Raw genomic sequence first — 23,523 nt, forward strand, 5'->3', positions numbered from 1 at the left:
ACAGCTCTTCTCAGAAGAAAGCTCTCGGCAACACAGAGCAATGCAGTAGCTGGTGCAGGAAGCCTCCAAGGCCATGTGGGACCTCCTCCGGGTCCTCACCGAGGACGTTGCGTGACAGCCCCTTCCCCAACAGCCATCACTTCAGCCTGGCAGAGCCCCTGCACAGCTGGGGAAGCTGAGGAAGAGCGTGTCTGACTTTGCTGCTGCTCTGAGAGAGCAGATTGTTGCCATCAGTAACCAGGCCGTGAGTCAATACAGAAAAGATGCACGCAACCTCTTAGAGCTGGGGTCACGCAAAATATTTAGCACTTCCATCATCCTGGCTTTCCTCACCATGCTTTCAAAATACAAGTTAATGGGTCTGCGCAATCCCTTTGTGCAGTATTCTATCTAGTGATTCGGGGTTTTCTGAGGCTGAGCGCTTTACTAGCACTCACCTGGATAGCGCAAGCTGCGGTTACACAATAGTTACGCATCCCCAACCGGGTGTTTCATCCACTGTGCTTTCCCAGTCCCTCCTGCAAGCCTGGTTGCTGGCATTGATGCTTATCTGACCACGGGGTAAGTCAGCTTAGGAAACTAAACTGGAAGAAAACTGACCTGGCAAAAAAAGAGAATTGTTTTCTGCTAGGTAAGCTCCAGCGCTGGCTCGTTGCAGGGTCAGGGAGACAGGAGTGCCCCTCAGGGCTTGGAGGAGGTTTCTTCATTTGGGGAGAGGGGGACTGTGCCAGCGCTGACCGAAGTCATTTTAAAATGATGTGGCAGAGCAGGCTCTGTTGCCCCACCATATAAAGGCACAACTAGACACAGGAGTCCAGGCATGGATGACGAAATGGAGCATCCCACATGTTAAATTTGACATCTTCCCTGAAATCCCTTGTAGAAGAGAGCTTGTGTATGCACTTGTGTTCTTCACATTGTGTTTGCAAATAGGTTGTCTGGGAAGGTTGTGGAGTCTCTCTCCTTGGAGGTATTCAAAAACCATCTAGACACAGTCCTTTACAACCGGCTGTAGCTGGCCCTGGTTGAGCAGGGAGGTTGGAGAAGATGACTGCCAGAGGTCCCTTCCAACCACAGCCATTCTGTGACTCTCTGATTCTGTGTTCAAGTCCCATCAAACATAGTTCAGAAGGAGCTGTAAGCACAGGAGCCTCAGGCTGGAAGGCCCCAGCCACCGGGATGGAGAGCCAGAGTGCACTTTCTTAATTAACGTGAGTCAGCCTCAGCCTGCCCTGGTGATGGATGGAAAAGCAGGTTTTGTGGAGCTCCCTCGTTCTCAGCCATGTTCTCACTGCCTGCCTGGCCTCCTGACCACACTCATGCAACCACATGTTCCACTTCAGGCAGGTCCCCTGACTTAACACTAATATATTTTTCAGGTTAGTGTCTGGCTCTCCAATGCCTGTTGATCTGGCTGGCTGTGAAGCAGCTCTGCTGTCAGGGATGGGGCAAGGAAAGCGGTGGGAAAGCTCTTCCAGAAACACAGATTCGCGTTTGCTTTAGTAGATCATGAAACCACATGGGCAACGGTGCTGGACCATGGTGCCCTGGGCCACCCCTGCCACAGCTCTGCCCTTCTTCCTGTCCTTGCCATGTCCTCCTGCCCCTTCTCTGGCCTTTCTTTGCTAATAAATGCTAACTCCTCCGCAACCTCCCCCCTCCTCTGACACTTTTCTGGCAGGTTTTTTTTTGTCGCAAACCTTGCATACTTATTTTCATTTCTTTCTTTGGGAAGTTTGCTGCCATTTTAGTGGGTAAAATTGGTTTTCCAGGTAGCGGGAGCTCAAGGAACCTGGCAGAAGCATGGCAGCGGGGGCAGGGAGGGAGATGGTGAGACCTTCTGGCAGGGTGAGATGCTGCTTTGGCTTGGCAGAGCCAGAGTCAGACACTCCTGTTTGTTCTCACTCTCTGATTTAATTATTTGCGTTCTTTCCTGAATTTTCCTGATAAAAATGGAGGGTTTTAAAAGGGTACTGCACTTGTAAATGAAATCATATATATTTTTTTCCCAGTCACTGGACCAATCCATTTAACAGCTCACTAACCTAAAAGGAAAGCTACGATACGGCTGGAGCGTGGGTAAACAGTGAGTTGACAGCAGGGCTGAGATGCAAATCTATAGATAACGTTTGACTTCAGGGGAGCCGGTTGCAGGGGAGAAGCTCTCAGAAGTCCTAACACCCGGCTGTACCTCAGGAGCAACCCTGGAGGAGCGGAGAGAAGAGCCGAAGGGCTGAAAGGCATCCCCTTTCCATCCCTGTCCTCCTGTTTAAATGCAAACAAATGCCAAGAACAGAAAACAGAGAATTATTAAAATATATATATATACACACATTTATATTCCTGCCGTTCCCCGCATGCGATTCATCCTCTTTTCCACTACCAGAGAATATATTAGTGAGAGTGGGCTCACAATACAGAGGCATCTGGCTGGGACTAGAAAGAGCAGCATGCTTATGCATTATTAATGCTTTAAAAAAAAACAGGCTTCCGTGGCCTGACTGTATATATTGGATCAGCGTGGAATGGCCTTTATAGGGTAATTAGCACTGATAACTGGCCCATTTTGCTTATCTTTTGCAATAGAGTAATCTCCAGGAAGAAGCATGTTTATTTTGTCCGACAGCAAAAGAGATTATGATTTGAAAGAGGTTTTAATGAGCAGTTAGTGCCCAGCGCTACTTTATTCTTAAAAGAGAGAACGTGATCTGGGAAGCAGTGCAGGGCAAGCATAATAGGGAAAATGCAAATCTCCACCTTAGCAAACCTGTAATCATGTACCGGGTCTTTAGAGATCCGTGGTTATCCAGGAAAAAAAGCAGTGCTGCAGCAGCATTGCCAGTGAAACAGGAGACATCTGAGGGGAATACAAAATTATAGGGGGGCTTCCTATGGCATAACTTTAGCTTTTTTTTAACTGGTTTGTGTTTTGACAAATATAATATGACATAAGAAGGCTAAAACCCCAAAACCAGCACAGTAAGGCAGGGGACCGTGGGGGCTGCCCAGGTATGAGACATAATAATCAGGTTTATCTTCCCGATTCATCTCCCATTGATTTATCCATTGGAAGGTGGTTAAATCAGCAAGAAACTGGAGGAGGCCCTAATCTTGGGAAGACAGAGCTACACTCATTCCTGCGCTGCTCCTTTTCAAAGGATGAAGTGACTCCGTGAGTATCTAGCTCATAAATCAGGGGGGTGAGGAGACAGCCCGGCTCCCCTCTGCTCAGCCTCTGGCTTGAAGACCTCAGCTCAGCCGAAGGCTCGAGTCACGTTTCCCGCAGCACACGGAGCGCACCAGCCGTATCTCTTAGATTACACCGCTGAGGATTGGCAGCAGGCTCCTGGAGCAGGATTCATTTCGCATGTCTGTGTCGGAACTGGTCACCCTGGGCGGCTTCTATAATCAATAGGTGCTCTGAGGGTGTAATTCATCCTGCGCAGCAGCAGGTACTAACAGAGGTCAAACGCATTGCCCTGTCCATTACAAAGGGAGCCCAGACTGCTGCCTCTGCTGTAGCCGCCCATGAAGCCCTGGCTGGGACCTCATCCCTGTGGCCGAGGTGGCCGGGTACGGCGTCCCACATGCAGGTGGCTTGGCACACTGCCACATGGGGCTATGGCTGGTTTGCTGCCGAGAACTGTGGAGAACTCCATAACAGAGGTGGCAGTGCCCTGGGGCAAGGCGTGGTGGCACCAGAGCAAATGTCCCTGGCCAAGCAGGCTCATGGGATCACCACGGTGGGCTGCTCCAGAGCCCAGGCACACGCGGTGCCTTGAGGCAGGGTGTTTCTTTAGGGAACTTGCTATCTGGGTGTACAGGTAGTCAATCTGTATTCCGAGGCCTCTTGAAATCCCAGCTGAAACCGGGGCCCTGCTGAAACAATAGGAGAACATGCGTGAGGTAGGATTTCTTGACCAGGTTGCAGTAAGGTGCACCCTTCCAGTGCAAATTGCCACCTGGCCTGGTTAAGAAACAGCCTCCTCCGGAGGTGACAAATGCATGAGCTCCCATCTGCCATGCACAGTCGAGGTGGCAGGGAGCTGCTGTGCTCCTCCGAGGGATGTTCAGGAGTGTGGTGACTCCAGCCAGGCTGGGTCTGGGCTGGGGTGGCTGTGCAGACACCCACTCCCTCCCAGGAACATCTTGGGTAGCCGTGCCACCCTCTGCGGTGGTGCTAAAAAACAGCCAAAAATTTGCCTTTTGGAGAGACATGTCTTTCTGGAAAGCCACAAAACGGCAGTAAAACAAGTTAGGCAGAAGCCTGCCACTTTTCAAGCCCCTGGGCATGGTGCAGCTTGGCAGTGGCTGCCAGGCAGAGACAGGCAGCAGCAGCCACCGCGCGGAGCCCCAGGACAGCGGAAAGGCTCAGGGAGGGCACAAGACCCTGCCGTAGCTGCGGGAAGCGTTGAGGCAAAACACCCCACGGCGCGAGATTCACACCCAGTGTGTGAGACTTGACAGGTCTGTCACTTTGCAGAGCCAGGCTCTGTCCCCCGGCGAACGCGGGTGACAAAAGGACAGATGCTGCCAGGCTGCTTGGGCTTGCTGTGGCTGCAACAGCAACAACACTCGGCTCAAAACCCAGCAGCTCTGGAAGAGGAATCCCATTTCTTTGTCCTGCCTGCAGGACCTGCAGCTGTCCCCCAAAACGCACGGGAACATCTGTGTTTCTCAACGATACTTCCCGTCCCAAGGGAAAGGAGAAGGCCCAGAGGTGCTGTTTTTGCCACACAGTTTTTAAACAAGTTAGCATGTCTCTGGTTGGGGGAGTCTGAATATTTAGGGCCACGCTTCTGAAGAGTTTGAGTCCCCCTCTCACCTGGTCCCACCTGCCTCCTCCCCCCCTCTTCAGAGCCCTCTTTTTCCCAGAGCGGGGAGGGAAAGCAGTTTGCTTTGGCAAACAGCTCGCTATGAAAACGATGAATTCGAGAGCACGTGGAGCTTGTGGTTGAAAAGAAACCGTCTGATCAGCAGAACTCTTCTCCCTCAGCTTGTAAGGGCAGATTCAGTCTCCAGGCCAAGCTGCCATGTGGTTATAAAATAGAAGCAGGCCTTGTAAGAAGCGATCTAACTTTCTTCAATTGTCTGTGCATCTTTAATCATGTTCACCACTTAAAAAGCAGCAGAGCTGGCAGCTGATAATTAGGCTGAGCCTGCAGCAGCATGGCCAGTGGCCAGATCACATGGCTCCTTTCATCTGCATATTTATGCATTTAAAGGAGAGGAAAACTTTCATAACATTTTAATAACTGAGTTCTTCTGAATCCATAAATCCAGTCCTCCGGGCTTAGCCTACACTCTCCTTCTGATCTTACAGAAGTGGAAGAGGGTGGGGTGTTTTGTTTTTCTCCCCATTCTTTCCCTGTGCATGAACGTGCAAAGCCCATCCTCTCAAGTTCAAGGTCCTCTGGAGGATGGGAGGGTCAGGTGAGGTAAAACTGCACTTCTAAGGATGAAGGTACAACTTTGATTTGGTTCCTGGCATGGGAACAATTCCCTTTTCCCAAGATAGCTCATCTACAGACTGGCAGGGGCTGAAGCTCCTTTGCTAAACAATGGCTCCAGACAAAGAATCTGTGATATCTGTGTTTGAAACAGAAGCTACAATGCATGTTGGCCGTTGCACTTAGCAAATCACTGTCAGCTCTAGGACGGCGATGCTTCAGACCATGGGCTGGAAGATGTCAAAACGCGGGAAGCTGGTCCCCGTCCGGGTCTGTGGCTGCTGGAGCTCTGCCTCCATGCACGCTGCCAGAGGCTGCGAGGGGTGGGCAGCCTCCCTCCACACAGAGCCTCCAACCTCCTCCCATGGGCAGATGCAGCCTGGCAGTGCCCACACGGCTCTGCACCAACCACCGGCCACCAGCCACCGCCTTATCTCCTGATGGGGCAGTGTCAGGGTGATGCTGAGAGGGGCTGTGACAAGGGGGATGCCACCTCCATCTCCCCATCTCCCCTGCCTATGGATGGCAGCTTCTTTGACAGTCTTGGTGACATCCTTTGCAGTGAGGCTTTGCAGACCATCCTCCCTCTCCCTGGCAGCATCCCCCGGCATGTGCACGGGGGCTTTTCCATTAGCGCTGAATGACATCCGCTATCAGCAGGGGAACAGAGAAGGTGAGGATGAGAGCCTAATCCTCACGCTCCCGTGTTATCTTAGGAAGATGGAGGAAGCACTGGTCAAATAACACGTCCCTGATTTCTTTCAAAGATGAAGCACTTGGTTAAAATAAAATAAAAAACACTTAATGAATACAGTCCTTAAACGCTATTACTTTTTTTAAAAAAAAAAAAAAAAAAAAAGTTAACTATTCTGTGCTGGAAGAAGTTTCCGCCTAAGATTCCCTGAGTGGAGCAAAGAATATTTTGATGATTTATAAAGGTCTCGGTAGCGGCTTTAATCATTGTTACCATATAGCAAGTGAACAAACAAGCCAATAGCAATGATTAGGCCATTTCCAGAGCATGTCTTGAACTGGTCTTTAGCTGTGCCAGTAAAACTTCGGGGTTTGACATTGCTGTAGAGTAGGAGTGAGTTCAGGCTGGCGCAGCTGCTTTGTTTCAGAGGTAAGGTTAGCGATCGCAGCCATGTAACAATAGTTCTGCTAGACAAAATGAAATAGTCAAGCCCTGAAAAATGCAAACCATGGTATTAACTTCACTGGGAGGGACAGTGAATTGTTTCTTGTGTGTTTAAAGAACCAGAAGAAACAAACAAGGGTAAGATTAATTAGGAGGGGGAGTTCACAACTCCCTCTCCAAACGAATGAGGAAAGGCACTGGGTGAGACACAGCAGCAACGCTGCGATGTTTCTTGGCATTTTCCACCTGAGATCTGAGAGAATTTCCTTTGCGCCCAAGTGTCCCCAAGACATTCATAAGCTGCTCTGGCTTCCCAATGTGCTGATTAACTTGTGTCCCCAGGTTTCATTATCAAGCTTTTAATCTAAGCCCAAACTCTCTGATCTGTCATCTGAAGCAGCAAGGGAATTCGCAGCAGGGTTTTTCCCAGCAGAGGAAAACAATTCACTTGCTGAAGACATTATGTGGGAGATATAACTTACAGATACAGGAATTTGGAAATTTGTGTGTTTATTTTGTATCTTTGGGGGGTGGCTGATGTTTTGCTTCATTTTGAGGCTGGATCTTACATTTCCAGTACTGTAAGTAGGGCAACCGACTTCAGCCAAAAACTCCAAGAGAGACTCCCATTGATTTTGACGGGGTTTGGGGATAAATACTGATAAACATAACATAATGTAGGAATTTGCATTTTCTTAAGCCTCGTCTAGACTCGGATTTGGAAGGTGAGATGCACCATGTGAACAGCACAGTGGAGTTAAGGCGCCGTGGTTTTACAGCACAGCTTTACCCCTCGTTGTTTGCGGGAGGAGATTCTGACATTGTATTTAGCGTTTGCTAATCTAGAAATCATGGGTGGTAAATGGCAAGAGAGGTTACGCATCAAAAGCAGGCTGATCTTGAGGTTACACCTCTCAGACGTGGCCTCCTGCTACAGGCAGGACTATTTTGCCTCTGACGGTGTAGAATTTAGGGCTCCCCAGTCCCACCAGTGTGTCGGCTGAGAGGGTGAGAGGCTGTGGGGACGTGTGTGATGGTTGAGGGGATGGGTCTACAAGGAGTAGGTGGGCTGGGATGGCACCTGGGGAGTGTGTGTGTGTGGGGTGAGTAAATGACAGGAGGGCGAGACCCGAGCACGCAGCAGTCAGGTATAGATTTGGGGGTGAGGGGGAATAGTGGTTGTGGTGGTCGGGAGTGGGTGCGGATAGGGCAGTTGTGGGAGTGGGTGCAGCGCAGGGACAGAACTTAGTGCCTAGAAAGGCCAAGCGTGTATTTCTTAGAAAGCCTTCAGCATCTCGGTCTCCTCCAAATCTGTGTTGAGAAGTCTTCCCTACCGGTAAACCCAGTACTTTTGTCACCTGGGCTGGCCAGCCGGGAGGGCTGAGGGTCCAAAGGCCCCAGAGCACAAGCCGTTGCCTGGAGCTCTCACACAGAGCCAGGAGCTGAATTACAAGCAGAGGAGTTTGGTGCCGTTCCCTCCGGCTATCCCCGCTCCTTGCTGCACCCAGACCTGTTTGGTGTAGTTTGATACATTACCCAAAAGCTATCATTCAGGGCAAATCCACCATCCTGGGCTAAGCACATGCTATGGAGGAGGCAAAGGGGCTCATGGTTACCTCTCACCACCATCATCTCCACACCATTGGTGGTGGTACATTTTTGGTGGTACACTGGGACAATGGAACCAAGGAGAAAGATTGCCGCAGCTGCTCTAGTCAGGGAGGAAGATTCACTCTGAAGTCCTACCCAAGCCATCGTGCTGGGATGATCGTGATTCTGGATACTGGACTTGCACTTCACTAATTCCTCAAACTGGACCCCAAACCAGCTCTTTTCAACACAGTAGGACCAAAGTGCTCTGACTTCTAGCCACAAACACCAGTGCTTGGCACAGAAATTTATAGGAGACCTTGCAGAAATTAATGTTAACTCAGATGTGCGATTTGGGCCTACGCTGCCTCTGATCAACTTTTTTATCAAATTTTTATCAAGCGTTCCAAACCAACTTGAAAGTTTGTCTTTGAATGCTGCTTAGAGTGTGACTGAAGTTTGCAAAATATGTCATGTAAGAATAGAGGCATGACTTTCCTTGTTATTTCAGCCTTGTCGGATGCACCAGGAGTTGCTTTTTCTTTACTGGGCTCTGTCCCCCTCGCTCCGCTCCACAATCCGTCATGAAGTCACCAGTCACGTAACGCTTGCGCAAACATACCCAACGTGAGTCATGCGGCATCTGTTGCTATTTATTAAACTGTGGTTTATATCTTTGGAGTACACGGTATTATCCTTTGTGGATGTGGCTTCATCTCTGTTATTACAATATGGAATTAATTAAGAATATTAAAGTTTGTGTTTAAAAAAAAATGATGTTCCGAACTTTTATCTATGGAGGCAATGTTTTCATATCCATTCTCTCCTAATGGCAGCATCCTTTGGGAAGATGTGATAGACACATTTAGGTAAATATTATTCCTCCAGCACACATGGTTTCCATTGCAATCTATCCCCTGCTGTTTCCTTCCAAGCACTTTCCTCTGTTACATATTCCACAATGGTGGCTGAAATACTGATCAGCGATAGCAGAGACAAATTGACTCCAGCAACTGGGAGTTTTAAGGGCAACAAATGTTTATATCTGAGTTTTGCGTGTACCGTAGTTACTGAAATACAGTTTTTAGGTGTGCGCTGAAATTTTCTCTGGCATTGAAAGTCTCAGGCTGCTTGAGGCAGTTATAATTTAATAAAAGGACAGAACGAATAAAGGCTGAACAAGTGAGATGGGACGTAAAGATAGTGCACTACAAACCAGGCGCATGGGCCCAAAAGCTGTAGAGAAGATGCCTGCTCCCGTAGGCTCACCTCCAGGTTGTGGGCAGCCTGGATGCTCCACACAGAAGCTGCACCTGAACCGCTCTGAGCTGTCTGAGGCTTAGGGGTCCCAAGCTGCCCGCCGCAGGCTAGCAGAGAATTAATTTTACGTGCTTTCAAAGTGGCACGGGCATTGGAAAAGGATTCTTAGCAGATGGCAACAGCAAGAAGCTGGGAAAAAGCAGGGTGGTAACCACTTTTTCCGGTGACTGCGTTTCTTCAAACGCATGTCAAACCATAACTCTAGATGCAGCGGGGTGATAAAACTTTTTCTCTCACTCAGCGTTTGCAGGTGTCACCCCAGATCAGACTGCAGCCAGCAGGCCCACCAGGTGTTACATGCTGTGGGGAGCTGTGCTGAGGTGTGAGGAGAATCGGGGCGTACACTTTTACCAGCGTATTTGCAGCATCTTCTGAGTCTCTGGCACATGAACAGAATGGGACACGAATGTGTGCCTGTGCCCTCACTATTTATCCATGCCGGCGTGCTGAATGTGCTCATGGGCTCTAACAGCGCCCCTTCTCATTTGCAGGGGGTGGACTAAATGTCCTACAAAAGCCACTCTCTGTGGCAACACCAGGTGGAGCGTTGGGATTCTTTGAAGCCTGACTTCCCTTTTTATTGATTTTATTTTTTTTAATATTATTATTTGTTAAGCACCATGTGCTCAAAACTTTCCAGGCTGGATGATACGATCCCTGCTCCCAGGCTCTAACCGCAGGTTTGATGCTGGAACCTACCTCTATAGAAGCGACACCTCTGTACCCTGCACCATCTGCTGAGGGGCTGGACCTGGCTGCCTTGCAGGCAATCATACCATGAAAGCTTCACGGAAAAATCGGCAAGGTGGAAGGAGCGTCGCATGATTTTTTTTTTTACCTGGAGAGATTTTTAGGATGGGAAGATTTTTCTCACGCAAACTGGAATCGCTTCAACTTTTGCATCTTCTCGCTGTTTCTTCCTTTCTGCAGTGACCCCGGGCTGGCCCTTGCCCTTGCTCTCGGGAATGTACTTCTGATTTGTATCTCAGGAGGCCGAGAGATATGGAATAAACTCTCATTACCTCTCACCAATGTAAAGCCCCACACAGCGGATGCCTGAAGCCCTGCTCAGTGGGGTCGATGTAAAACAACAGCGGACCCCCGGCAGGACCTTTCCTTCAACTTCCACAGGACCCACTGTAATGGAGAGAACGGTCTGTGGCTGTCCATTTAAAAAGCCTTGCCTTCACAAAGCCCGCAGAGATGTGGCCATCACTAAGAAGAGCCTTCTTGTTGTGCTAACTAGGAATTCTCATTAATTGATATCACTATCGGAGTCCCTGAGCCTCAGCATGAGCAGCAGGGGTTATAGTGCATGAGAAAGCCCTCATGCAAGGGCATTGCTGTGGGTTAACGGAGTACTAATGAGCTGAAAGGTGAGATCCTGCACTAGGAAACACAGGACCAGACCGTGAAAAACACAGCACAACGCCAGGCCAGAGCTCAGGCACCTTTACTCAGGGGGGTACCCAGGTCCACATGGAAATAGCCACACCATGGTAGGCTACAAGGAGTCAATGGCAACATCCTGGGAGCCATCGTTTCCACCCAGCAGAGTGGGCAATGTGGAAAACTCAAAGCGGCATCGCACAGAGGCTGCAGCCATCGCGGCTCTCCTACACAAGGCCAGGGACCTTCCCTTGTGGGACGGGAGGTCAGTGGTGGTTTGGGCTTTCCCCAACCATGCTACAGAAGAAGAGGTACCGTATGGTCAGTGCTTCCAGGCACTCTCAGGAGTGATACATCACGTTGACATCTTTTACAGCCTGCAATGTTACTAACCCCTACCTCTTTTCCAGAGGCCACAGCTACATTTTTAGCAAAGGGCAGATGCAGGAGGCTCTTGAGACCAGACTGTGTCTTCCAAGCCTGTGAGCCTGCAAGTGCAGCCACAAAGCATCCTCCAAGATCTAAGTGTCCAAGAGACCTGGGTGCATTCGTACGCTGCTGAGCACACTCACAGGTTGTGCTCAGGAATGGGTGATGATGCTAGGTGAGCTGAAGGTGGGGAACACTCGCATTTGTTCTTTTGGTTGTAGTAAAGACTTAAGACAAAGAGAAAAACTTTTCACAGCATGCTTAGAATAAACATATTCTTTATCATACAGAGTAACGCCTTATACATAAATAATTTGAACGACTCGCTCTTTCATGGAAAGTAACAGAGAAAAACCTTCAAGGTTGATACATGGGAGCTGGCATTACAAATCACATAGCATCAAACCCAAATCCTGCATCCAAACATCCAGACATTTGGTTCCAGAGTTGACCTATACACCACCTCCCTCCCCTGCCCTGGAAAGACCTGAATCAGGACCCTCCTTGGAAGAACACCCCCATCATCAACCTCTGATTATGGACTCCAACCCTGCAACCTTGATCCACCGCTGAAATCCAGTCCTTTAGATTTGGAGTGGTATGAAATCCTGGTCGGCAGCTGCAGAAGGAGCCGTTGCCTTCTCCAAGGTGCGTTATCCATAGATTTTTGGAGGTGACTGAACTAACGAAGCCTACCCAAGCCAGATCCCTTGCAGCTATTTCTATTTCTTGGCTGACAAGCTGGTTACCGAAGCAGCAAGGCTAGGCATTGCACAGTCTAGCGACATTTGACTAAAACTGGGAGCATTTATGCAGAACAGCAGTGTGGGAACAGATAAAGAAGCTAGCGGGGCTGCAATGAGAAATCTGAGCTTTGATCAAGGAGACAGCAGCACTTGACTCCGAGCTGGCAGAGAGAACCCATCCCAAAGCAAAATAAAATATGTAATTCTTTTCAGCAGACGAAATTCTCCCCAGTGGTTTGTTCCTCCCAGGACCATACTATGTGATCTCATTGTCTTTAAAGTCTTTTCCCTGAGGAAGCCGATCGTTTAATATAGACTACGGCATTAGCATCCGGTATTAAATCAGTCAGGCTACTCTGAAATGAGGCGAGCGGGCGTCCTGGAAAGGAAATAAAAATACAAGTTTAATAGAGGAGACGGGTTCACCTTGACCCATGCTATTTATTGCAAAAGACTAGGGACATACTGCTCGCTCACCAGAGGGTCACTCCGCCCTGCCATAGATGTGTTTTACACTCCCAGTAAATTCCAGATGCTCACTGAGTGCGCACAAGGAACGCACAACTGGGCCCCGGAGGCTTTTACGTCTTGCTTTGCTTTACAGGGTTGCCCTAAGAGAGAATAGCACGTTCCCACAGCTCTCATTAATCCAAACGGCAAAGTTAGGCACTGGCGTTTAGCAACTTTGGCTGCAAAAACGCGTTGTAAAAACGCGAGGAAGAAAAACGTCAGGAAGGGAAACATTACGAGACCGCAGGCACGGTGCAGGATGGCAGGAATCCGCATCCGACCTGCAGAAAGGGTCTTCTGTCCCGAGCGCTGCTGCTTCTGCATCCCCACCGCTGTTTTAAGCGGGGTTCCTTCCAGCCAGGAACTAAGAGCCGCCCAGCGAGGAAGCCAGATGTGATGCATTAGGCATCACACAATCCACGGCTGGTGTAGAACCGGCTCCAAGAGATTTATGTTGCATCAAGTGCAAGCGCTCTTATGTCACTAGTTAGCCACATGCCAATGGCACACGAACCCACGGAAAAGCTGCGGGTTTGGTAGTTTGGGGCTTTTTTTTTTTAAATGTCATGCGAGCCAAGAAGACGTGATTCTTCAGCACCATTGTGAATGAAAACACTCATTTACCTCATTTAGTGTTGCACTTTGTAAGTAACAATTTAGCCCACGATTGAAGTGTCAGCTGAATGAGGTAATTTATAATAATTCTGAAAACACGCTAACTGTAAGAGGCTATAATCAGAGCTAATTATAGGGACATTTTGGAAATCCATTGGTTTGGGGCTTTAGTTTTGATAAAGGGGATAACAACTTGTGAGCTGTGATTCTTTTAATTATAGCAATAGTAACCACCTTCTTTTACATAGCTTCTTTCATCTCTAAAAGCCCCATGGCTTTTTGCAAACCATACGTACCACAGGAATTGTCTAGCCTAACACCAAAGCAAAGCCATCTCTGCATGAAACAAGTAACTGTTTAACAATATACACCTAGCAGTCCTGTGCTAAATTTGTAGAGGAAAGGAACTTGCAGAAGGAGAATATAATTTCCCTTGCGTGTCTTAGCAAATATTCAGGGGATCCTTGGATATCCACTGCAGCAGCCATCTGATCTTGAGAATAGGGAAGGCGGCTTTTATATGCGCCCGTAGACTCAAGACACTATGGAGGAGGGCAGCAGCATCATCCCCGCTCGTGACCAAGGAAGCAGGGACCACGTGGCAGCATCCTGTTGCATGTGCCCAGGGCTCACCTGTCCATGTCCTCTGCTGGGTGATGATAAAACTCTGACACTGGGATTGGGAGTTACAAATTGCGGCAGCTTCCTCGGCGCTGTGGACGGAGAGCAGGCATCCCAGGTGGCTGTAGGAGGGCCAGCACTTGTAGTCTTCTCCTTCCACTGTTCGGAAGCCCTTTAGGGAGATGTAGTCTGGGAACAGAAAGAGGGTGTTTAGGGAAACTCTTTAAGTGCACTTTCAGAGACTAGTCACATTATACACTTAGCATGTTGCACTTCAGTGAAACTCATAGAATGGTTTAGGTTGGAAAGGACCTTAAAGGTCATCTAGTTCCAAGCCCCCTGCCATGAGCAGGGACACCTCCCACCAGGTAAGGGTGCTCAAAGCCCCATCCAGCCTGGCCTTGAACATCTCCAGGGATGGGGCATCCACGACCCTGGGAAACCTGTTCCAGTGTCTCAGCACTGGAAAGGAAATGTGATAGTAACAGATTGAACTGACCTGCTTAGATGGAGTGGGTGGAGCTGCAAAGTTAAAAGAAAGCCAAATTCTTTTGGTTGTGCTATGGAGCACAGGACAGCAATTCACCCATGGATACAAGAGCTCTCAAGGGTGAAGGCACAGGGGAGTGACTGCAGGGGTAGGTGAGAAGGGGAGGCTGCAGCGCAGACCCACCGACCCTTCGCTTCTTCTCTGGAGAAGCCAACCTCACAACGGCCTCTCCTACACCTCAGCCCCAACAGCAGAACCAGCTCATCACAGATCCTGTGATCTGTGACACACCGATGACCTGCGAGCACTGAGCTACGTTGGGCACACACTGACCCACCCACCATGGTGCCACCCAGAGGTACAGGAGATTTAGGAATGCCAGTGGGCAAAAGGAAGGACAGATCCTGCTCCACTTGGATACAAAAAACCTGACAAACCTGAGCAGGTGATGTTCAGGCTATTCTTCATTGACTGCTAAGAGTCCCTCCCCACCTTCCCACACCACTAGGATGGTGATCATTTTGGCACATTGCTACTGGGACAGTTGCAAAGCCATCAGGTAGGTGGTGTTGGAAAACACCAGTAATTCCTGTTAAAGCTGCTGGTCCTTCAGTGCAAATGACTGAATATTTTTGTTCTTTCACAAGTTCCAGTTCTTTCATAAGTAAAGAGATTTCCTTCTGCAAGCCACCATGACCACACCACCATCTCAAGTGAAGGCTCAGGAAAATGTAAGCCTCAGTGACCACTCGACTTTTGAAGCCTTCTTTTTGATTAGCCTCATCTCTACCATCAAACGGGTCCTTTTCAGAGGAGTGCACCTCACAAAGGCTCATTTATCCATCCACAGGTCCAATAGGATAGTCTTCAGAAAAAAGAAATTTAGAGGGCACCAAGGCCCCAACTACTGTGTCTCATTCATGTTGGTGTAGTCACCTCCCCGCAGTATGTCCCACAACAACCTGTGCTCAGCAGGCAGAAGCCACCAAGTGAAACAAGAAGTTTCAGCATCAGCTTGGAAAACTGACCTATTGGTCCACAGGAGAAGACAACCCCGAAGAGAGAGAGGAGACGTTCAGTTTGCTACTCTGGTTTGGTTGCTTAAGCTATCCCAAATATACTCACTTGAAACACTGATGCACGTTATGAGAAGAGTATTTAGAAGCAGCGTGAACATATGTCCATATGTAGGCCAGATTGTCGGCTTTGCAAAACAATGCCATCATGCATAGCTCCCATGAAAAAACAACAAAAGGCTGCTCAAAAAAAGATACTTTTGGTGCTTTTCCTAGTGACTATACACTGCCTGAATGTATGTGAGATCAGAATTTGACCAGTTACCAAGTTTCTTGCTCCCTCCAGTAGTTGTTACTTAAAGCATTCAAAATCATGTACCTTTTAAAAGAAGAGGCCTTTTCTGCAGATAGAGCCCAGACTTGTACAGGTGTAAAACCTTTTCAAAAGCTTTCAGGGTTTCATTTATTCCATATCGTAAATCACCTACATTTAAAGAAAAAGATGACAAAGACGAGTAATTCCATGAAATACCATTTAGAGACTCCTAATAAAGAAGTTTATGAATATTAGCTGGTACCTGTTGCATTCAGAATATCGCTTAAAAAGGGCTGCAAAGCTGGTGGCGCAGAGTGTGGCAAAAGATAAGTGAAAAAATACCTGCAAAAAATCCCACAGGCTGATTAGAATACAGTTGCTTAATTTCCCTAGTGATTAAGTTGTCTACATTTTTCCATGACTCGAATATCCATACACAACTAGTAAGTCTGCTTTGGTTATGAAGCCACATTTAAGCACTTCGTTGGCATCTCTCAGTCCGCTCTTGTGAGCTGGGCTGAAAGCCTGGTCCTTCAGCGCAGCACGTGGCCAGGCGCTGGGTGAAATCTGCCTTGGAAAGGCTCATGCAACGGAGCTTTCCCTCGTTCCCTGGGGCCGTTTTTGGGCACTAAGCAATGCATTTCCCATCAAAAGAAAAAAAAAAAAGACCTATATGAAAGATTCATGCAAGACCTCTCCCTTGCCCTGAGAAGGTCTGGCATTCTTGTTACCCCTGGAAAGGCGGGACCGCTCATTCCCTGAACCTTCTAGAAAACTCCTGTTCTACAAGAGAAAAGTGCGTTACTGCGAGGCTACAATAATCTGTGCAGAGGTTTGCTCTTTAACACCAAGTCCTGCAAATTCAGGCTCTGTTACGAAGTCCTTCTGCGCAAAAGTCCAGCTGCCAAGACTTCCACCAGTTCATGACCCACCAAGCATCAACGGTGAGTGGAAGTCATCGTTTTCAGCTGCTGGCCCACACAAAGTGCCGCAGGAGTCTCAGCCCCTGGCCCCTTACCTGTTTCATCGCTCTTCCTTGGGTGCCCATAGGGAGACTCGGAGTTCAAGGGAAGAGTGAGCTAGCCTGTTCCCAACAACGGGGCTCGAAGCTGGTGGGCTCTGGCGGGGAGCCCGCGCTGCCACATGGCTTGCAGCAAACACAGCCCGTGGATGTCAGGTGCCAGGGCTTGTTTGGCAAACACTAAATTCGCAGGTGCAACCTTTGGGGCAAGTTTCTAGAGGGCGTTGGGGAAAGGGAGCAGCAGAAGAAAGATGCCTTCACTCCCACCACACAACAACTACATTTTCCTGCCTTATAAGGAACATAAACGTGCTTCAAAGTGATCCTTAACTATCCTTCAACAGAGGTGAGGGGGGAATCACTGCATGGAAGAAATGCGGGATGCTAGAGGATATGTGGCAGTGTGTGAGCTCAACCACACCAGATTTCTGCCCCCCCATCTCGCTGGACGTACCGATACGCATTGAAAAGATTCTTCTTTTCATTTATTCCTTTGCATTTCCCAACTGCAGAGCATTGGAGAGGGAAGCTTTTCGTAGGGAAGTCGAGTGTGCAGTCATTATCTTCCTTGCATGACAGTTCCTCAGTGCTGGCATCATCCATGTCTGTCACTTTTAGGTTTCCATCCACCATAACAAACTGCCTCGGCTGGAAATCCAAGAGGGCTATTGAACCCAGGGGGGAATGTGCCAAGTAAAACAGCAGTTTCACAAGGCTCAGGCAAATCTGAGAAAGAGAAGATGAATATGCATGGGGAAAAATAGATGAAAAACAGCTATTAAATTGGAAGGAGAACAAAGGGGAGGGCATTCAGTGACATTAAAGGCAAAAAAAAAAGCATATAATGCTTAAAAGGTAATTATATGTATGCTACAAAATTTATTATCAACATTGCCACAGGATTTGCCTGGTAAGTAGTTTAGCAACATTTTTTAAAAACGTTCATACACAAAAAGAGACATTTGCAATTAGAGGAACTAGAGGAGAAAGCTGGAAAGAAAACAATAGCAGCCTTCATGTTTCAGGAGCTATATTGATTTGCTAGCTGAAATCAGAAGGGTTTTTTCCCACTCTGGCATAGAATTAATACATTCCCCTCCCTTCCCCCATGCTGCTCCCTACAGACTGGGGCTCCATGGTCATTAATACCAGATTCATGCCTTGCTGCATCACTCAGCAGTATGAATTTGGGCACACAATCGTGCTTCTGAAGAATTAGCCCAAGCATGCAACGCATTTATTGCCAGCTTCTTTTGCTTTTTATGTCAACTTTCTGGCCGCAGGGAAAGGTCAGACAATACCTGCCCCAGCAGAAGGCTCCGTAAATGACTTTCAAACAAACCAGAGCTAGAAGAGTGCGTTTATACTGCACCCATCACTTTATTCCAGTAGCTTTTTGCAGCAGTTTGCATTCAGTATCGGGAGCCCTGGCATCAGCCGAACTGTATTGCCCGGTAGCTGTGCCAGGCAGACCCACGCCAGCCCTCGCTGCCTCCGATAGCGATCTGTGCAGGCGCGAGGGTTTGTTCACTTGGAACAGCTCACACAATTGCTCCTATCTGATGTGGCTCATCAGAGGGGAATCCCATCCGTTTAGACGCCCTAATTAGGAAACAGGACTAGGCAGTGCCGGTGTAAGTTCCGCCTGTATCAGTGTCTTCAACAGTCAAAAGATTATTAAAATCTTAATACCATCGTACCAGACCTCACCACCAGCTAATCCAGCATCATGGGTTTCTAGCACTACAGGGACTTGGGCACATTCGAGAAGATGAGGTGCTGGGAAAGCTATGTCGAAGGCAGTATGGAACAGTTTGTAAGCAAAAGTGGAACTCCACAGGCCAAAAGAAATTACTCTGGAAGCTCTGACGCTATTTTAACTTCATTAGTGAAGCAATCATAAGAATCCCAGCTTCACATCCCGCAGCTGAGCGAGCACAGTTGCCACACTGGCTTGGATGGCAAGGATCCTTTTCAACATTGCGGACCGCATGCAGGCAGGGATTTGATTTTGGGACTTTCGTCGTGTTTCTATTTTGCCCAAAGCATTTCTTATTGACATTAAGGTACCCACGCTTCTACTTGATCCTCTCTTTCCTCCTGGGAACCAAACAACTAGTAGTGAACGCCCAGCTGAGACCTTAAGGCAAACTGTAATACAAACTATAACCAAAATACGTGCCATGTCATAAGTCATTTGTGTTCCTGGGGAGCTGAAGAGTCCCTGCGCGGGGGATGCTTAGGAGACAAGGCAGCTCTCACTAACAGGGATGCGATCCTAGCACCTACAGTGGGAGGGAAGTAATTTAGTAGCATTTGTAGTACAGCAATACCTAAAGGGCTAAGATCAGAAACATTCATACAAGCACATGGTGAGAGACAGGCTGCTCAGCTTGCTGCCTAAAATAGATAATGCACTGAAAACAACAGACTCACAGCGCGGCAGGGTGGCTTTCCCCAGTCAGACCTAGCCTGCTGAGGGGCCTCGCTAGGAAAACCCCTCCGTGGAGTGGAACAATACAGAGGGAGAACTAGAAATATACTGTAATGCCGGGTATTAAACACCACTCCAGCCCTGAGCAAGATTTTGTGGCCATTTCCTCCCAGAAGTAGCTCTCTTAACACCGCTTTAAAGAGAAGGGATAGAACGGCGAGACACCAGGCTCGGGCTATTTTAATGGGACTTAAAAGGAGTAAAAGCAAACTGATTTAAGCACAATTTGCGGGACCAAACAGAGCATCAGCACGACAATCCCGTTTGCCTCAGCAGTCACCACCGGCTCTTCGCATTTACCCAGTTTGCGGCCTAAAAGCGACTGATAAAACTCCCTTTGTTTTGTTTTCTTACTTTAAATCTCTCCTCCCAGGGGGTCTGCAGAAGCTGAATCATCTCCAGGGGGGATCCCAGCTCCAGCATAGCTGTGACCCGTATTTCAGCATCTCCGCTATTATCATAGCATTGACCGTGCAGCTGCCGGGGAGGGAAGGAGCGATTGTCAGAGCGATGCCAGCAGGTCCGGGACGCCCGGGGACAGCGAGGGGCAACACCGGGGGGGACCCGCGGAAGACCCACACAGCGCCGGTACGGAGGAAAACCCGCACAACCCCCTTCCCCCCGAAAGCTCTCCGCACCGAGGGACCGCATCCCGCCGCCCCCGCTCCCCGCCGTACCTGCACGATGCCGGGATGCTGCAGGCGCTGCAGCAGCCTCACCTCCTTCAGCAGCTTGTAGGCGGCCAGGCGGCGGCACCCCGCCGGCTCCCGGTACCGCTCCACGCACTGCCGCACCTCCCGCCCCGACCCGTGCACCGACTTGAGGGCCACCGCCCCGCCGCCCGCCAGCGCCGCCCGGGCCACCACCTTGGTGAAGCCCCAGCCCAGCAGGCTGACGCCGGTCGCCAGCCTCAGGTCGCCGCAGCCCAGCCCGCCCGTCGCCTCCCCGCCGCCGCCCGCCGCCAAGCGCCGCAGGTCGCGCCGCCTCTGCCGCAGCTCCTCCCGCAAACCCGGCGGCAGCGGGAGCGGCGGCGGCGGCGGGGAGCCCGGCTGCCCCTCACCGCCGCGACCGGCCAGCAGGGCCAGCAGGGCCAGCAGCAGGGCCAGCAGGGCCACCGCGCTCAGCCGGGCGCCCCGCCGCGCCCGCCCCGCCGCCGCCGCCGCCGCCGCCGCCATGGGGAGCGGGGCTGCGCCGCCGCGGGCTCCGGCCGCTCTGCCGCTCCCGCTCCGCGGAGACGGGAAGGCGAACCGCGCCGAGGGGGCGGGACGGGCGGGCGGCCTCCCCCGGACCCCCTCCACCCACCCACCCCCCAACCCCGCCCGAGCGTCCCGGAGACGAAGCGGGGCTGGGAGGGGTGTCCCCGGGTGGGATGCGGAGGTGCCGGGAGCGAGGGGTGCGTCTCCTCCCAGCCCTCCCACGGGGGCTGTTCCCAGCAAAACACGGGGATTTCACGGGCGGGAATTTCGTCAGTCCTCCGAAAGGTAGCGCAGAATGCCGCCGAGGGAGGTGAAACGGCTTAAAAGTAGTAAGAACTGAGATACCACGTTATGGTTTGAGGAACCCACATCAATTTATTGTGACAATTATCCTGTCACTCGATGACTCCTCCCCACCCGGGAAGGGGGATCAGGAAAAAACAAGGAAACCCGAGTGTCAAAATATAAACAGATTTAATAGAATAAGACTAGCAAATTAACATTAATAACACTAAAGAACCCATATTGATCCCGATATCAATATAAAATACACAAGGATTATACTCAGCAAATTATATCCGTAGGAAGCTGTGCATCCCAGCAGTTGACAACAGATGTGGGACACTGCGAGTGCTATGGCTTTGGGAGGAAGGGAAGGGCTCAGGGGCCCAGCAGCGGGGCAAGAAGTTCTCAGGGTCACAGCCATCAAAGAAGAGAAAGAACTCCTAAGGAAACTTTCTAATTTATGTTGAATGTGATGTCCGTGGTATGAAATAATCCTTTTGGCAGCTTGGATGAAGTGCCTGGGTCTTGCCTCTCCCCATCCGAGCACCTGGAGAGCTCAAAAACACCGAGACCTTGAAACCTGCATACCGTACCTGGCTATAAAGTAATTATTTTGACAAATTCAGATGCTAGAGTCTTCTAAAAGTGCAGTTTTACCAGGCGTTAGAAGAGTCATTACTGAAAAGTAAAATTACTGAAAGAGGAATTAGTCCCGTGTCGCTCAAACCAGGACCCCGCGCCTTTGAAAGGTCTCAGCCTGCGGGATGGAGATTTTCAGAGATTACAGCAAGGCAGCTATGACGACCGGTGATCCCCAAGACTATTTTAGTAGAAATAGTGAATATAAGCGATCGCTTAGAAATATCTTCCTTCCCAAAAGCCTGCAGGAAGTTTCCCCTCCGCTTCTTGTCGGTTCAACGTCACTGGAGCAGCCTGTGAGAGAGGGTGCGAGCAGCAGCACTGCCGCGGAGCACAGCAGGAAAAATGAACCCTGAATTCATCAGGACGTTTCATAGAATCATAGAATCATCTGGGTTGGAAGGGACTTTTAAGGTCATCTAGTCCAACCATCGATTTCCAGATGACAGAGTTTGGGGAGGGAAGGCAGACCCTGTGGTCTGCCGATACATAAAATAAAGTAGAAAATCGCAGGCTGCCTGTGCTTATCTGTGCACGTACAGGCTAGAGGCTGATCCCAGAACAGCTCTTTTGGTAGTTGAATTTCCTTTGTTGCTTTTTAACCTTAATAGCTCTTTAATTACTGTCCTTATTTTCAAATCAAGTATACGTCTGTGTCATATTAATGAATATTCATTGTCACCGGAGAGCTATCAAATGCATTTTCACCTGTGTTTCCAAGGGAATAGATGCCAGCTGAGTGTAGTATTATCTAATTTCAGTCTGTCCTCGGCACCGTAATAATATCAAGACCTATTAGAGAGGACTCACAGATACATGAAAATAATAATGATCGATTATTTATTTGCTTTATAGTAGCACTTACGGATTCCTGCCAAGACCATGGCTCTGCTGGGCAAGGCTTCTTGCAGGCAACAGCACAAGAGGTGACCTCACCTGATCGAGCTGACACCTTACATGGGGGACACCGCAAAGGGCTGCAGCAAGGAGTTAGCAGAGGAAGAGGTGGCCATTTGAGTGTCCTTTAGTTCCTTGGAGGATTTGTGCAAACAAAAGGAAGGGAGGAGGGAAGAGATGGAAGGTGAGGGCGAGCGAGACAAGGATCAACCCTTACCAGCAGAGCTGAAAACAGCCCGAGGAGCTGGACTCTTCCCTGATGCTTGGCACCAGTATCCCCTGCTAGGATCCTCAGGCTGGATCCAGCATAATCTCTTGCTGGATGCTGCTGGTGCTTCAGGCACTGGAGACGCTCCAGTATCTGCTTGTAGCTTACAGTGCTGTTATCTTCTGAGGAAATGGAGTGAGAGCGAAGCTAATTGAATAAAGTCCCTTTGAAAATTGAGATGTAGTTCTTTAATATTTTTACAATGGATCTGTACTGGAGGAACAACTTGTCCTACACTGGTCCACTGAGGACGCTGGCACATGGTAAAGAGTCCAAGACCCTCAGCTAGACCTCCGTGTGGGGGCACTATAGATAGGAAGCAAATCCTATAGATGGACCAAAGGAGAAGGACAAGGACAGCTGGAGCATAAGGCATCAGTGTGGTGATGTTTCCAGAGCAAAAGAGAGGAGCATTGCTGAGAGAAGGAGGGCACGGAACTAAAGGGAAAGGATGAGAGGGAGAAGTTCCGTATTGGAACTAAATGGCCTAACATAACTAGGGTTGGCCTACCAGTACAGACTGGGTCTAAAGAAGAACAGTCTTCAGAGCAGTACAGACGCGAAAAGTTAAAGTGCCAGGTACGTTCCTAGGTCACTGGCACTTGATCTTCCCCGTAGTCACATTGTTAGCCCCTGGCCACTAGCACTCTCCTGACAGTTCTGCGTATCATCTGGGAGTCAAGATGAGCCAGACACCATTCCTGATACACAGGTTGCACATGACCACCATATTGTGAAGGATAAGAGAGCTCAATAGACACAGCTGTTCTGTGCCAGTCCACCTCAGTGCCAGGGAAAGGTCTGGGCATATTTCCTTTGTTAATATAGATGTCACCTAAGTGTTTTGAAGAGAGAGGGGGAAACAGTACCAGTCCTTGAGAAGAGCTGGACGTCCTGCTCCTGAGCACTATCTCACTCCCAGGAGCTCTGGGGACCTGTGCTGGCTGAACCAGAAGGAGGATCAGAAGGTGATTTGTTCTGAGGGTACAAAACCAAGTTCAGAGCAGAGCTCGTGTGTATTGTAGGCCCTGGGAGCGAGAAAAGAAGGGCTGAACACAGAGAGAGAAAACTCGGTCAGGGAGGAGTCTAGCTG

General features: G+C 49.4%; 1 protein-coding gene across 1 annotated transcript; it reads right to left on the reverse strand.

Annotated features, from left to right (window-relative positions):
• Positions 1 to 11,560: 11,560 nt before the first annotated feature.
• Positions 11,561 to 22,149, reverse strand: LOC141743080 (extracellular tyrosine-protein kinase PKDCC-like). The gene is made up of 8 exons (XM_074586804.1): positions 22,131 to 22,149; positions 19,823 to 20,568; positions 19,500 to 19,622; positions 17,106 to 17,377; positions 15,893 to 15,972; positions 15,694 to 15,798; positions 13,821 to 13,997; positions 11,561 to 12,441 (listed from the first exon to the last, which is right to left on the reverse strand). Exons 1-8 carry the CDS (start codon positions 22,147 to 22,149, stop codon positions 12,338 to 12,340), a joined length of 1,626 nt encoding a protein of 541 aa, XP_074442905.1. The 3' UTR covers positions 11,561 to 12,337.
• Between the last annotated feature and the right edge of the window lie 1,374 nt (positions 22,150 to 23,523).

Source organism: Larus michahellis, chromosome 4 (assembly GCF_964199755.1).
Source record: "Larus michahellis chromosome 4, bLarMic1.1, whole genome shotgun sequence".
In the NCBI taxonomy this organism is placed as follows: domain Eukaryota; kingdom Metazoa; phylum Chordata; class Aves; order Charadriiformes; family Laridae; genus Larus; species Larus michahellis.